The 12,946-nt window shown below is 54.6% G+C and overlaps 1 protein-coding gene across 1 annotated transcript in view; it reads left to right on the top strand.

The window, feature by feature from the left end:
• The window catches only part of LOC140480305 (nuclear receptor-binding protein 2-like), a 146,217-nt gene that overhangs the window by 29,193 nt on the left and 104,078 nt on the right, over window positions 1-12,946 (top strand). Inside the window, exons 6-7 of the mRNA XM_072575009.1 lie at window positions 2,937-2,995; window positions 12,579-12,662. Coding sequence (XP_072431110.1) covers window positions 2,937-2,995; window positions 12,579-12,662 — 143 coding nt within the window. The remainder of the gene's footprint in view (window positions 1-2,936; window positions 2,996-12,578; window positions 12,663-12,946) is intronic.

Raw genomic sequence — 12,946 nt, forward strand, 5'->3', positions numbered from 1 at the left:
CCCCATCCCCCACTCCCCATCCCCCATCCCCTATCCCCCCACCCCTATCCCCACCCCTATCCCCACCCCCTATCCACACCCTATCCCCACCCCTATCCCCCACCCCTATTCCCCCACCCCTATCCCCCCACCCCCTATCCCACCCCATCCCCCCCATCCCCCACCCCTCCCCACCTATCCCCCAACCCCTATCCCCCTCACCCCTATCCCCACCCATCCACCCTATCCCCCCCCTATCCCACCCTATCCCCCACCACCTATCCCCCACCCCCTATCCCCCACCCTCCATCCACCCACCCCCTATCCCCCACCCTCCATCCCCCCACCCCCCTATTCCCCCACCCCCCCATTAATGCCCCATTACACCCACGATCCCCATTATCACACAGCACCATCACTCCATCGCCTACACCATTCCCCCCTCGCCTCCCCTTTTCCCCCTGACTACCCCACTCTCCTCACATCTCCATTCCCCCCTCACCTACCCCATTCTCCCCTCACCTCCCCATTCCCCCCCCCCTCACCTACCTTATCCCGCTCCCACTCAGCCCTCACCCTCCTCCTCCTCCCCACCCTCCCGATACTTTCCCCTGCAACCAGAAGAGTTGGCGGTGCTGGCATGACTGGGAGTAGGGGGGATGGTGAGCTGTGGGTGGGTGTCTGGGGGGTGAGGTGTGTGGGGGGAGGGTGTGGTGGGGAGTCAGGGTAAGGGGGAGGGGTGGTGGTGGGTGAAGGTATGTGTCGGGGGGTGAGGTGTGTGAGGAGAGGGGCTGTGTGGGAAGAGGGGGTTTGTTGTGGGGGTTGGGCTGTGTGGGTGGTGGTTGGTGGGGGGGGTGGGGGTGAAGGTCTGTGAGGGAGTGGGGGTGTGTGGGAAGGGGGTTTGTTGTGGTGGGGGGTGGGCTGTGTGGGTGGTGGTTGGTGGGGTGGGGGTTGGTGAGGATCTGGGTGACTGAGTGGGCATCTCTCAGACCTGTCTCTGTGGCTCTGTCCTGTTCAGGCTCCCTCACTGCCATCACACTATTTTGCCACTCACAGAGGTAAGGCTCCTCAGGGACAGGGGGGCAGCTCTGGGTCAATGCTGAGGGACTGACGCCCACATTTAGGGAGCAGGGTCAGCAGCGGGAGTATCTCTGAACCCAGGCAGTGACCACCCAGTGCTGTCTGTCCCTGGTCTCACTGCCAATCTCAGCTCCTGGTCATGCACCCTCCATGTCTACGTAACTCCTTCCAGAAGCTGTGTGTCCCTAACTCGGACCTAATCTGGGTCTGGGACATGGTCACCTTGTTGTGAGGATTGGGAAGAGAAGCTGCCTCTCTATACCCACCCAGACAGCACGGGGAGGAGAGGGCGAGAGGAATTGGGGGTTCTGGAGGCGGAGACTACCAGGCCGTCAGGAACAGGAACAGGAACAGGAGCAGGAGCAGGCCATTCGGCCCCTCGAACCTGCTCCACCATTCAACAAGATCATGCCTGATCAGACATTCCTCATGCCCCCTTTCCCCTAACCCTCGATTCCCCGACGGATCACAAATCTGTCCAGCTCAGCCTTAAATATTCACGAGGGCTGTTTCCCCCCCCCCCACGGCTATCTGGGGCACGCAGTACTAAAGACACCCAATCCTCTGGGAAAGGAAATTCCTTCCCATCTCAGTCTTCAGTTGGCCCTTTTATTCTGAGACTCTGCCCTGTGGTCCTACCCAGGGAGCAGGGGGGAGCAGACCCTTCAGCCCATGCGGGCTGTGCTACCTCACTATCCCACAAAGTGATATTCCCAGTTAAATTTCTGAATGTCTTTGAACATTTTAATTTTTGTTACAGTGTTCCTTCTAGGCTGCAAACGTTTTTAAAAAAATAATTATTGAGGATTGGTGTCAGCAAATGACATCAACATATAAAGACAGTCCATTCACCCAGCTGTGCCCGAACTGAGGGGGTAGCACAGACATTACCCCTTCAGTGATCGAACAGAGACCCCGGATTCCACAAATTAGAAACATTCATTAGTTAGAGCTCCATGCAACCCTCTGGGAGAGAAACCAAACTGAAACTAGATCCAGTGAGACAGGATCCAGTGGGCCCGGGGTCAGTGAGACAGGATCCAGTGGGCCCAGGGTCAGTGAGACAGGATCCAGTGGGCCCGGGGTCAGTGAGACAGGATCCAGTGGGCCCGGGGTCAGTGAGAGGGAATCGACCTGAATCCCTCAGGCTTGTCATGTCAGCTGTTTCTCCTGGCGTTGGGCAACAGTCTGATTTCCCATGTCCCTCTCCTCCCCCTCCTCCCCCTGCTGAGGGAGTGAGTAGTGGGTAGTGAGCTGTTAGTCCCTCCAGCCTCACTCACTGAGGACCCTCACAGTCAGCGAAACCCTGCAAAACATAAACTGTCAGAGAAATAACCCAGTGAGAAGTTTGTACATTTACTCACCTTCATCTCTCTCTCCCCCCTCCCCCTCCATCTCTCCCCCTCCCCCTCTCCCCCTCCCCCTCACTCTCCCTCCCCTCCTCCCTTCCTCCACCTCCAACTCTCCCCCATCTCCTCTATCTCCCTCTCCCCCTCTCTCCCCTCCCCTCCTCCACTCTACCCCTCCCTCTCCCCCTCCCCTTCCTCTCTCCCTCTGCCCTTCTCTCCCCCACCTCTCTCTCGCATCTCCCTTTCCCCTTCTCTCCCCTCCCCTCCTCCACTCTTCCCCCCCCTCTCCCCCTCCCCTTCCTCTCTCCCCTGCCCTTCTCTCCCCTACCCTTCTCTCTCCCAACTCTCTCCCGCGTCTCCCTCTCCCCCTCTATCCCCTCCCCTCCTCCCCTCTCCCCCTCCCCTCCCTCTCTCCCCGCCCTGTCTCCCTCTCCTCCCACCCTGTCTCCCTCTCTCCCCCTCTCCCCCTCCCCTCCCTCTCTGCCCCTACCCCTGTCTCCCTCCCTCCCTCCCTCGCTCCCTGTGACGTGTGGATATTCCCGGACTCTCCGATAATGTCCCAGTCTGGCACAGGATGTTTGTCAATGGTAAGCCTCTTGATTCAATGCCTGTATTTATTTATTTGTTTGTTTATTCCTGTTCACGTCCTCACGGGAATTCCCTCATTTCTGACTCTTGGTGAAGTGAGAGGATCAAACTGGATTGGCAGAGCCACCCCATCAGTCAGTGAGGAAATGGAGTCAGGAAAACCTGAAAAATCTCCAGGATCCAATAAACCGTATCCCAGGGCACTGAAGGAAGTGGCTGTAGAAATAATCGGTACATTGGTGTTCATTGTCCAAGATTCGATCGCCTCGGAAACAGTCCCTACAGATGGTACCGGAGCTAATGTAACCCCACGGTATAACAGAAACTGGACATTCGAGACCAGCGAGCCTGACATTGGGAATGGGGAATAGGCTGGAGTCCATTCTGAAGGAACTTGGAAAACAGCAAAAAGATTGGACACAGTCAGCATGGATTTATATTGGGGAAATGAGACTTGATGAATCAGCTGGAATTCTTCCAGGATGTAACTAGGAGAATTGATCATGTGGAACTTGTGGTTGACTCGGACTTTTATAAAGCTTCTGACAAAGGCCCACATAAGAGATGACTGTGTAAAATGAATGCGTGTGGAATTGGGGGTTCCATACTGAGATGGATAAGACAACTGAGTTGACAAACAGGAGACAAAGAGAAGGAATAAACGGGTCTTTTACCAGGTCATAGGCAGTGACCAGTGGGTTACCACAGGGATCAGTGCTTGGACTGGAACTATGCATGGAGGTTCGGCAGGAGGTGACGGTGAGTGTGAGGGTGCGGTAGGTGGTGACGGTGAGTGTGTGGGTACAGTAGGTGGTGACGGTGAGTGTGTGGGTTCGGCAGGTGGTGACAGTGAGTGTGAGGGTACGGTAGGTGGTGACGGTGAGTGTGTGGGTTCGGCAGGTGGTGACGGTGAGTGTGTGGGTACAGCAGGTGGTGACAGTGAGTGTGAGGGTGCGGTAGGTGGTGACGGTGAGTGTGAGGGTACGGCAGGTGGTGACGGTGAGTGTGAGGGTACAGTAGGTGGTGACGGTGAGTGTGTGGGTGCGGTAGGTTGTGACGGTGAGTGTGTGGGTACGGCAGGTGGTGACGGTGAGTGTGAGGGTACGGTAGGTGGTGACGGTGAGTGTGTGGGTTCGGCAGGTGGTGACAGTGAGTGTGAGGGTACGGTAGGTGGTGACGGTGAGTGTGTGGGTTCGGCAGGTGGTGACGGTGAGTGTGTGGGTACAGCAGGTGGTGACGGTGAGTGTGTGGGGTACAGCAGGTGGTGACGGTGAGTGTGAGGGTGCAGTAGGTGGTGACGGTGAGTGTGAGGGTACGGCAGGTGGTGACGGTGAGTGTGAGGGTACGGTAGGTGGTGACGGTGAGTGTGTGGGTACAGCAGGTGGTGACAGTGAGTGTGAGGGTACGGTAGGTGGTGACGGTGAGTGTGTGGGTACGGCAGGTGGTGACGGTGAGTGTGTGGGTACAGCAGGTGGTGACGGTGAGTGTGAGGGTACGGCAGGTGGTGACGGTGAGTGTGTGGGTACAGCAGGTGGTGACGGTGAGTGTGAGGGTACGGCAGGTGGTGACGGTGAGTATGTGGGTGCGGCAGGTGGTGATGGTGAGTGTGTGGGTACGGTAGGTGGTGACGGTGAGTGTGTGGGTACAGTAGGTGGTGACGGTGAGTGTGTGGGTGCGGCAGGTGGTGACGGTGAGTGTGTGGGTGCGGCAGGTGGTGACGGTGAGTGTCTGGGTACGGTAGGTGGTGACGGTGAGTGTCTGGGTATGGCAGGTGGTGACGGTGAGTGTGAGGGTACGGCAGGTGGTGACGGTGAGTGTGTGGGTACAGTAGGTGGTGACGGTGAGTGTGTGGGTACAGCAGGTGGTGACGGTGAGTGTGAGGGTACGGCAGGTGGTGACGGTGAGTGTGAGGGTACGGCAGGTGGTGACGGTGAGTGTGTGGGTGCAGTAGGTGGTGACGGTGAGTGTGAGGGTACGGCAGGTGGTGACGGTGAGTGTGTGGGTGCGGCAGGTGGTGATGGTGAGTGTGTGGGTACGGTAGGTGGTGACGGTGAGTGTGTGGGTACAGTAGGTGGTGACGGTGAGTGTGTGGGTGCGGCAGGTGGTGACGGTGAGTGTGTGGGTACAGTAGGTGGTGACGGTGAGTGTGAGGGTACGGCAGGTGGTGACGGTGAGTGTGTGGGTACAGCAGGTGGTGACGGTGAGTGTGAGGGTACGGCAGGTGGTGACGGTGAGTGTGTGGGTGCGGCAGGTGGTGACGGTGAGTGTGTGGGTACGGCAGGTGGTGACGGTGAGTGTGTGGGTGCGGCAGGTGGTGATGGTGAGTGTGTGGGTACGGTAGGTGGTGACGGTGAGTGTGTGGGTACGGCAGGTGGTGACGGTGAGTGTGTGGGTGCGGCAGGTGGTGACGGTGAGTGTGTGGGTACGGTAGGTGGTGACGGTGAGTGTGTGGGTGCGGCAGGTGGTGACGGTGAGTGTGTGGGTGCGGCAGGTGGTGACGGTGAGTGTGTGGGTGTGGCAGGTGGTGACGGTGAGTGTGTGGGTGCGGCAGGTGGTGACGGTGAGTGTGTGGGTGCGGCAGGTGGTGACGGTGAGTGTGTGGGTACGGCAGGTGGTGACGGTGAGTGTGTGGGTACAGTAGGTGGTGACGGTGAGTGTGTGGGTACAGCAGGTGGTGACGGTGAGTGTGAGGGTACGGCAGGTGGTGACGGTGAGTGTGAGGGTACGGCAGGTGGTGACGGTGAGTGTGTGGGTACAGTAGGTGGTGACGGTGAGTGTGAGGGTACGGCAGGTGGTGACGGTGAGTGTGTGGGTGCGGCAGGTGGTGATGGTGAGTGTGTGGGTACGGTAGGTGGTGACGGTGAGTGTGTGGGTACGGCAGGTGGTGATGGTGAGTGTGTGGGTGCGGCAGGTGGTGATGGTGAGTGTGTGGGTGCGGCAGGTGGTGACGGTGAGTGTGTGGGTGCGGTAGGTGGTGATGGTGAGTGTGTGGGTGCGGCAGGTGGTGACGGTGAGTGTGTGGGTGCGGTAGGTGGTGACGGTGCGTGTGTGGGTACGGCAGGTGGTGACGGTGAGTGTGTGGGTGCGGTAGGTGGTGACGGTGCGTGTGTGGGTACGGCAGGTGGTGATGGTGAGTGTGTGGGTGCGGCAGGTGGTGACGGTGAGTGTGTGGGTACGGCAGGTGGTGATGGTGAGTGTGTCGGAACAGCAGGTGGTGACGGTGAGTGTGTGGGTGCGGCAGGTGGTGATGGTGAGTGTGTGGGTGCGGCAGGTGGTGACGGTGAGTGTGTGGGTGCGGTAGGTGGTGACGGTGCGTGTGTGGGTACGGCAGGTGGTGACGGTGAGTGTGTGGGTACAGCAGGTGGTGACGGTGAGTGTGTGGGTACAGTAGGTGGTGACGGTGAGCGTGTGGGTGCGGTAGGTGGTGACGGTGAGTGTGTGGGTACAGTAGGTGGTGAGGGTGAGTGTGAGGGTACGGCAGGTGGTGACGGTGAGTGTGAGGTTACAGCAGGAGGTGACGGTGAGTGTGTGGGTACAGCAGGTGGTGACGGTGAGTGTGTGGGTACAGTAGGTGGTGACGGTGAGTGTGTGGGTACAGTAGGTGGTGACGGTGAGTGTGTGAGTACAGTAGGTGGTGACGGTGAGTGTGAGGGTACGGCAGGTGGTGACGGTGAGTGTGTGGGTACAGTAGGTGGTGACGGTGAGTGTGTGGGTGCGGCAGGTGGTGACGGTGAGTGTGTGGGTGCGGCAGGTGGTGACGGTGAGTGTCTGGGTACGGTAGGTGGTGACGGTGAGTGTCTGGGTACGGCAGGTGGTGACGGTGAGTGTGAGGGTACGGCAGGTGGTGATGGTGAGTGTGAGGGTACGGCAGGTGGTGACAGTGAGTGTTAGGGTACGGCAGGTGGTGAAGAAGGTAAATGGGATGTTGACCTTCCTGCTCCTCCTCCTGTTCCTATTTTCTGAGTTTCCATGTTCTGGAACCAGGGTCACATTCAGAGGGGAAAGAGTGAACCATTTCAGACAGAAAAGAGAACAACCATCAGCCAGAGAGTGGAGACCTCCCTGTGAGAGATCGTGGCTGAGGCCGAAGCACTGAATGTTTTCAACAAAAGAATCAGATATCATTCTTACAGCTACAGGGATCAAAGGAGGTGGGGAGAAAGTGGGAACAGGGAACTGAGATTGGGTGGTCAGCCATGAGCGCATTGGCTGGGAGAGTAGGCGTCAAAGGGCCGAATGGCTTCTTCCTGGAGCTCTTTTCCATATTTTTATGTTTAGTCGTGAATAATTAAACAACCTTCAATGCAAGACATGTCAGAAATAAGGGGATAAACTGAGAGCAGGGATCAGTACTTAGAGCTTTGATATTGTGGCCATTACTGAGACTTGGATATTACAGGGGCAGGAATGTTCCAGGGTTTAGATGTTTCAGAAGGAATAGAGGGGGTGGTAAAAGGGGTGGGGAGGGGCAGTGGCATTGCAAATCAGGGATATAATCACAACTGCAGAAAGGGATGTCATTGAGGAAGGTTTGTCTACAGAGTCAGTCTGGGTAGGAGACAGAAACAGGAAAGGAGTAGTCACTTTATTGGGAGTTTTCTACAGACTTCCCTGCTCCCCCCCCAAATAGCAACAGAGACATGGAGGAAGCTGTTAGGGAGCACTTGCTGATAGGGCTGGACAGGTCTGTCCCAGTGAGGCAAGGAAGGGATGGGAGGGTGAAGGAACCTTGGATGACAAGGGTTGTGGAATCCACTGTAAATGCCGGAGGAAAGATCACAGAAGCGCTTCACAGGAGGTTCCCAAACACTGAGGATGTCACCGAGACAGGGGACGAAACGTCTGCAAGACAAATTTCCAGCTCGGCGAGCAGAACCACAACAACGAGCACCCGAGCTACAAATCTTCTCACAAACTTTGAATGTGGAACATCTAGTCAAGAGGAAGAAGGAAGCTTAAGGTTGAGGAAGCAAGGATCAGACACGGCTATAGAGGGTTACAAGGCAACCAGGAAGGAACTGAAGAATGGGCTTAGGAGAGCTAGAAGGGGACATGGAAAACCTTTAGTGGGTAGGATTACGGAAAACCTTTAGGCATTCCACACTTATGTGAGGAACAAGAGGATGGTTAGAGTGAGGGTGGGGCCGATCAGGGATAGTGGAGGGAACTTATGTCTGGAGTTGGAGGAGGTAGGGGAGGCCCTTAATGAAAACTTTGCTTCAGTATACACCACTGAGAGGGACCTTGATGTTTCCGAGGACAGCGTGAAACAGGCTGATAGGCTCAAACAGGTTGATGTTAAGGAGGTGGATCTGCTGGAAATTTTGAAAAACATAAGGATAGAAAAATTCCCCTGGGTCGGATGGAATATACCTAAGATTACGACAGGAAGCGAGGGAAGAGATTGCTGTGCCTTTGGTGACGATCTTTGTGTCCTCACTGTCCAATGGGGTAGTGCCTGATGATTGGAGGGTGGCAAATATTATTCCCCTGTTCAAGAAAGGGAATAGAGCTAATCTTGGGAATTACAAACTGCTTAGTCTTACGTCTGTGGTGGGGAAAGTATTGGAGAGGATTCTGAGAGACAGGATTTATGATTACTTGGAAAACCATAGTTTGATTAGAGATAGTCAGCATGGCTCTGTGAGAGGCAGGTCATGCCTCACAAACCTTACTGAGGATGTGACAAAACACATTGATGAAGGTAGAGCAGTGGATGTGGTGTACGTGGATTTGAGCAAGGTGTTTGATAAGGTTCCTCATGGTAGGCTCATTCACAAAGTAAGGAGGCATGGGGATACAGGGAAACCCGGCTGTCTGCTTACAGAATTGGCTGGCCCATAGAAGACAGAGGGTGGTGGTAGATGGAAAGTATTCGCCTGGAGCTCGGTGAGCAGTGGTGTTTCCCCAGGGATCGGTTCTGGGACCTCTGCTCTTTGTGATTTTATAACTGACCCGATGAGGAAGTGGAAGGGTGGGTTAGTAAGTTTGCCGATGACACGAAGGGTGGGGGAGTGGTGGATAGTGTGGGGGGATGCTGTAGGTTGCAATGGGACATTGACAGGATACAGAGCTGGGCTGATAAGTGGCAGATGGAGTTTAACCTGGAAAAGTGTGAAGTGATTCACTTTAGAAGCTGGAATTTGAATACAGATTCCAGGGTTAAAGGCAGGATTCTTGGCAGTGTGGAGGAACAGAGGGATCTTGGGGTACACGTCCATAGATCCCTCAAAGTTGCCACCCAAGTTGATGAGTTGTTAAGAAGGTGTATGGTGTGTTGTCTTTTATTAACAGAGGGATTGAGTTTAAGAGCTGTGAGGTGATGCTGCAGCTCTATAAAACCCTGGTTAGACCACACTTGGAATATTGTGTTCAGTTCTGGTCGCCTCATTATAGGAAGGATGTGGAAGCTTTAGAGAGGGTGCAGGGGAGATTTCCCAGGAAGCTGCCTGGACTGGAGGGTGTGTCTTATGGAGAAAGGTTGAGGGAGCTGGGGCTTTTCTCATTGGAGTGAAGGATGAGAGGGGCCTTGAGAGAGGTGTACAAGATGATGAGAGGCAGAGGTAGAGGAGATAGACAGAGACTTTTTCCCAGGGTGGACATGGCTGTCATGAGGGGCATCATTTTAAGGTGATTGGTGGAAAGTTTTGGGGAGATGTCAGAGGGAGGTTCTTTACACAGAGAGTGGTGGGTGTGTGGAATGCACTGCCAGCGGTGGGAGTAGAGTCAGAGACATTCGGGACATTTAAGCGACTCTTGGATAGGCCCATGGAAGATAGTACAATGAAGGGTATGTAGGTTAGTGTGATCTTAGAGTAGAATAAAAGGTCAGCACAACACCGAGGGCTGAAGGGCCTGGACTGTGCTGGACTGTTCCATGTTCAAACTCAGTGGGGGAGGAGGTTCCACAAGTCTCCCCCTCCTCAATGATGGAGGAGCCCAGAACATCAGGGCTAAAGAGATAAGGCTGAACCTTTCACAGCAATCTCCAGCCAGAGGTGCTGAGTGAATGATCCAACTTGGCCTCCTCCAGTGGTCCCCAGCGTCACAGATACCAGTCTCCAGCCAATTCGATTCCCTCTACGTGATATCCAGGAATGGTTGGAGACGCTGGATACTACAAAGGCTGTGGGCCCTGACAACATTCCAATAATAGGACTGAAGATTTGTGCTCCTGAACTTGTCACTCCCCTCGCCAAGCTGCTCCAGTACAGTTACAACACTGGCATCTACCCAACAATGTGGAAAATTGCCCAGGTATATCCTGTATGTAAAAAGCAGGACAAATCCAACATGGCCAATTACCGTCCCTCAGTCTCCTCTCGATCCTTGTTTGTACAATCATTGGGAGGCCTGTGAGCCTGACCCACCATTCTATTAGATCATGGCTGACTTGATTTTAACATCAACTGTACATTCCTGTATCTCCCTGATAATCCGTCACCCTCTGGACCATCACAAATCTACCTCCCTCTGCCTTAAAAATATCTAAAAGTTCTGCCTGCACTGCCTTTGGAGGAAGGGACTTCCAAATACTCTCACTCTCTCAGAGAAATCATCTTTCCTCATGGCTGCTTTGAATGAGCAGTCCTCGCTCTGTCTCTGTGTTGCTATTGTGAGGCAGTACGAGGGACTGGACTGACTAACCCGGACACCATCTTGGATCCTGCTCATCGCCGAGCAGCATCTTCCTCAGCAGCATCCACCCCACTTTCCCTAATTCCCAGAGGGATGAGAAATACCATGATATCTCTCACCGATCTCCTCATTAACATTGAATACTTTAAGGTAAAGGACGTCAGACAGGATCCAGAATTATAATGGGTTAAAACCCATCGTCTCTCACTCTCTATCTCTCACTCTGTCTCTCACTCTCTGTCTCTCACTCTGTCTCTCACACCCTGTCTCTCGCTCCCTGTCTCTCACTCTGTCTCTCACTCCCTGTCTCTCACTCTTTCTCTCACTCCCTGTCTCTCACTCTGTCTCTCACACCCTGTCTCTCGCTCCCTGTCTCTCACTCTGTCTCTCACTCTCTGTCTCTCACTCTGTCTCTCACACCCTGTCTCTCGCTCTGTCTCTCACTCTCTGTCTCTCACTCCCTGTCTCTCACTCCCTGTCTCTCACTCCCTGTCTCTCACTCTGTCTCTCACTCCCTGTCTCTCACTCCCTGTCTCTCACTCTCTGTCTCTCACTCCCTGTCTCTCACTCCCTGTCTCTCACTCCCTGTCTCTCACTCTGTCTCTCACTCCCTGTCTCTCACTCCCTGTCTCTCACTCCCTGTCTCTCACTCCCTGTCTCTCACTCTGTCTCTCACTCTCTGTCTCTCTCACTCTGTCACTCCCTGTCTCTCTCTCCCTGTCTCTCACTCCCTGTCTCTCACTCTGTCTCTCACTCTCTGTCTCTCTCACTCTGTCACTCCCTGTCTCTCTCTCCCTGTCTCTCACTCCCTGTCTCTCACTCCCTGTCCCCTGTCTCTCACTCTGTCTCTCTCACTCTGTCTCTCACACCCTGTGTCTCACTCTCTGTCTCTCACTCTCTGTCTCTCACACCCTGTCTCTCACACCCTTTCTCTCACTCCCTGTCTCTCACTCCCTGTCTCTCTCACTCTGTCTCTCACACCCTGTCTCTCACACCCTGTCTCTCACTCCCTGTCTCTCACTCCCTGTCTCTCACACCCTGTCTCTCACACCCTGTCTCTCACACCCTGTCTCTCACTCCCTGTCTCTCACTCTGTCTCTCTCACTCTGTCTCTCACACCCTGTCTCTCACTCCCTGTCTCTCACTCTGTCTCTCACACCCTGTCTCTCACTCTGTCTCTCACTCCCTGTCTCTCACACCCTGTCTCTCACACCCTGTCTCTCACTCTTTCTCTCACACCCTGTCTCTCACTCCCTGTCTCTCACTCCCTGTCTCTCTCACTCTGTCTCTCACACCCTGTCTCTCACACCCTGTCTCTCACTCCCTGTCTCTCACACCCTGTCTCTCACTCCCTGTCTCTCACTCTCTGTCTCTCACTCCCTGTGTCTCACTCCCTGTCTCTCACTCCCTGTCTCTCACTCTGTCTCTCTCACTCTGTCTCTCTCACTCTGTCTCTCACACCCTGTGTCTCACTCTCTGTCTCTCACTCCCTGTCTCTCACTCCCTGTCTCTCACTCCCTGTCTCTCACTCTGTCCTCTCTGACTGTGTCTTGCTCTCCCTGTCTCTCACTCCCTGTCTCTCACTCCCTGTCTCTCACTCTGTCCTCTCTGACTGTGTCTTGCTCTCCCTGTCTCTCTCTTGTTCAGTCTATGTCCCCTACCCATGTCACTGTTTCTCCTTCTGTTCCTCTCCATCTGTTTATCTGCCTCTCACTGTCTTTATCTCTATCTTTATCTCTTTATTTGTCCTGACCTGTGTTTGACTCCCTTCCTCTCTCTCTGTCCCCCATCTCCTCACTATCTCGTTTTTCTCACTCTCTCTCCCCTGTCTCTTCCCCTGTCTCTCCCCTCTCTCTCTCACACACACACACATATCTGATCATTTCATGCTGTCTTTGTGGTTTTTGGGCTATTGGTAAATTATTTTTCTGTTTTGGCTCCCAGTTCTAGCGGATTCCCCGAAGACCTCACTGAGAAGCCCCAGAGAAGAGCAGAAGATTCGACATTTCTTTGCTCCAGAGTACAATGGTAAATAGACTGGCACGGTGGCTCAGTGGTTAGCACTGCTGCCTCCCAGCACCAGGGTCCCAGGTTCGACTCCAGTCTCAGGCGACTGACTGTGTGGAGTTTGCACGTTCTCCCCGTGTCTGCGTGGGTTTCCTCCGGGTGCTCCAGTTTCCTCCCACAGTCCAAAGATGTGCAGGTCAGGGTGGATTGGCCATGGGAAATTGCCTGTTGTGTTCAGGGATATGCAGACTGGGTGGATTAACCATGGGGAATGCAGGGTTACAGGGATAAGGTTGGGGTGTGAG

The sequence above is a fragment of the Chiloscyllium punctatum genome, chromosome 8, assembly GCF_047496795.1.
Source record: "Chiloscyllium punctatum isolate Juve2018m chromosome 8, sChiPun1.3, whole genome shotgun sequence".
Lineage (NCBI taxonomy): Eukaryota > Metazoa > Chordata > Chondrichthyes > Orectolobiformes > Hemiscylliidae > Chiloscyllium > Chiloscyllium punctatum.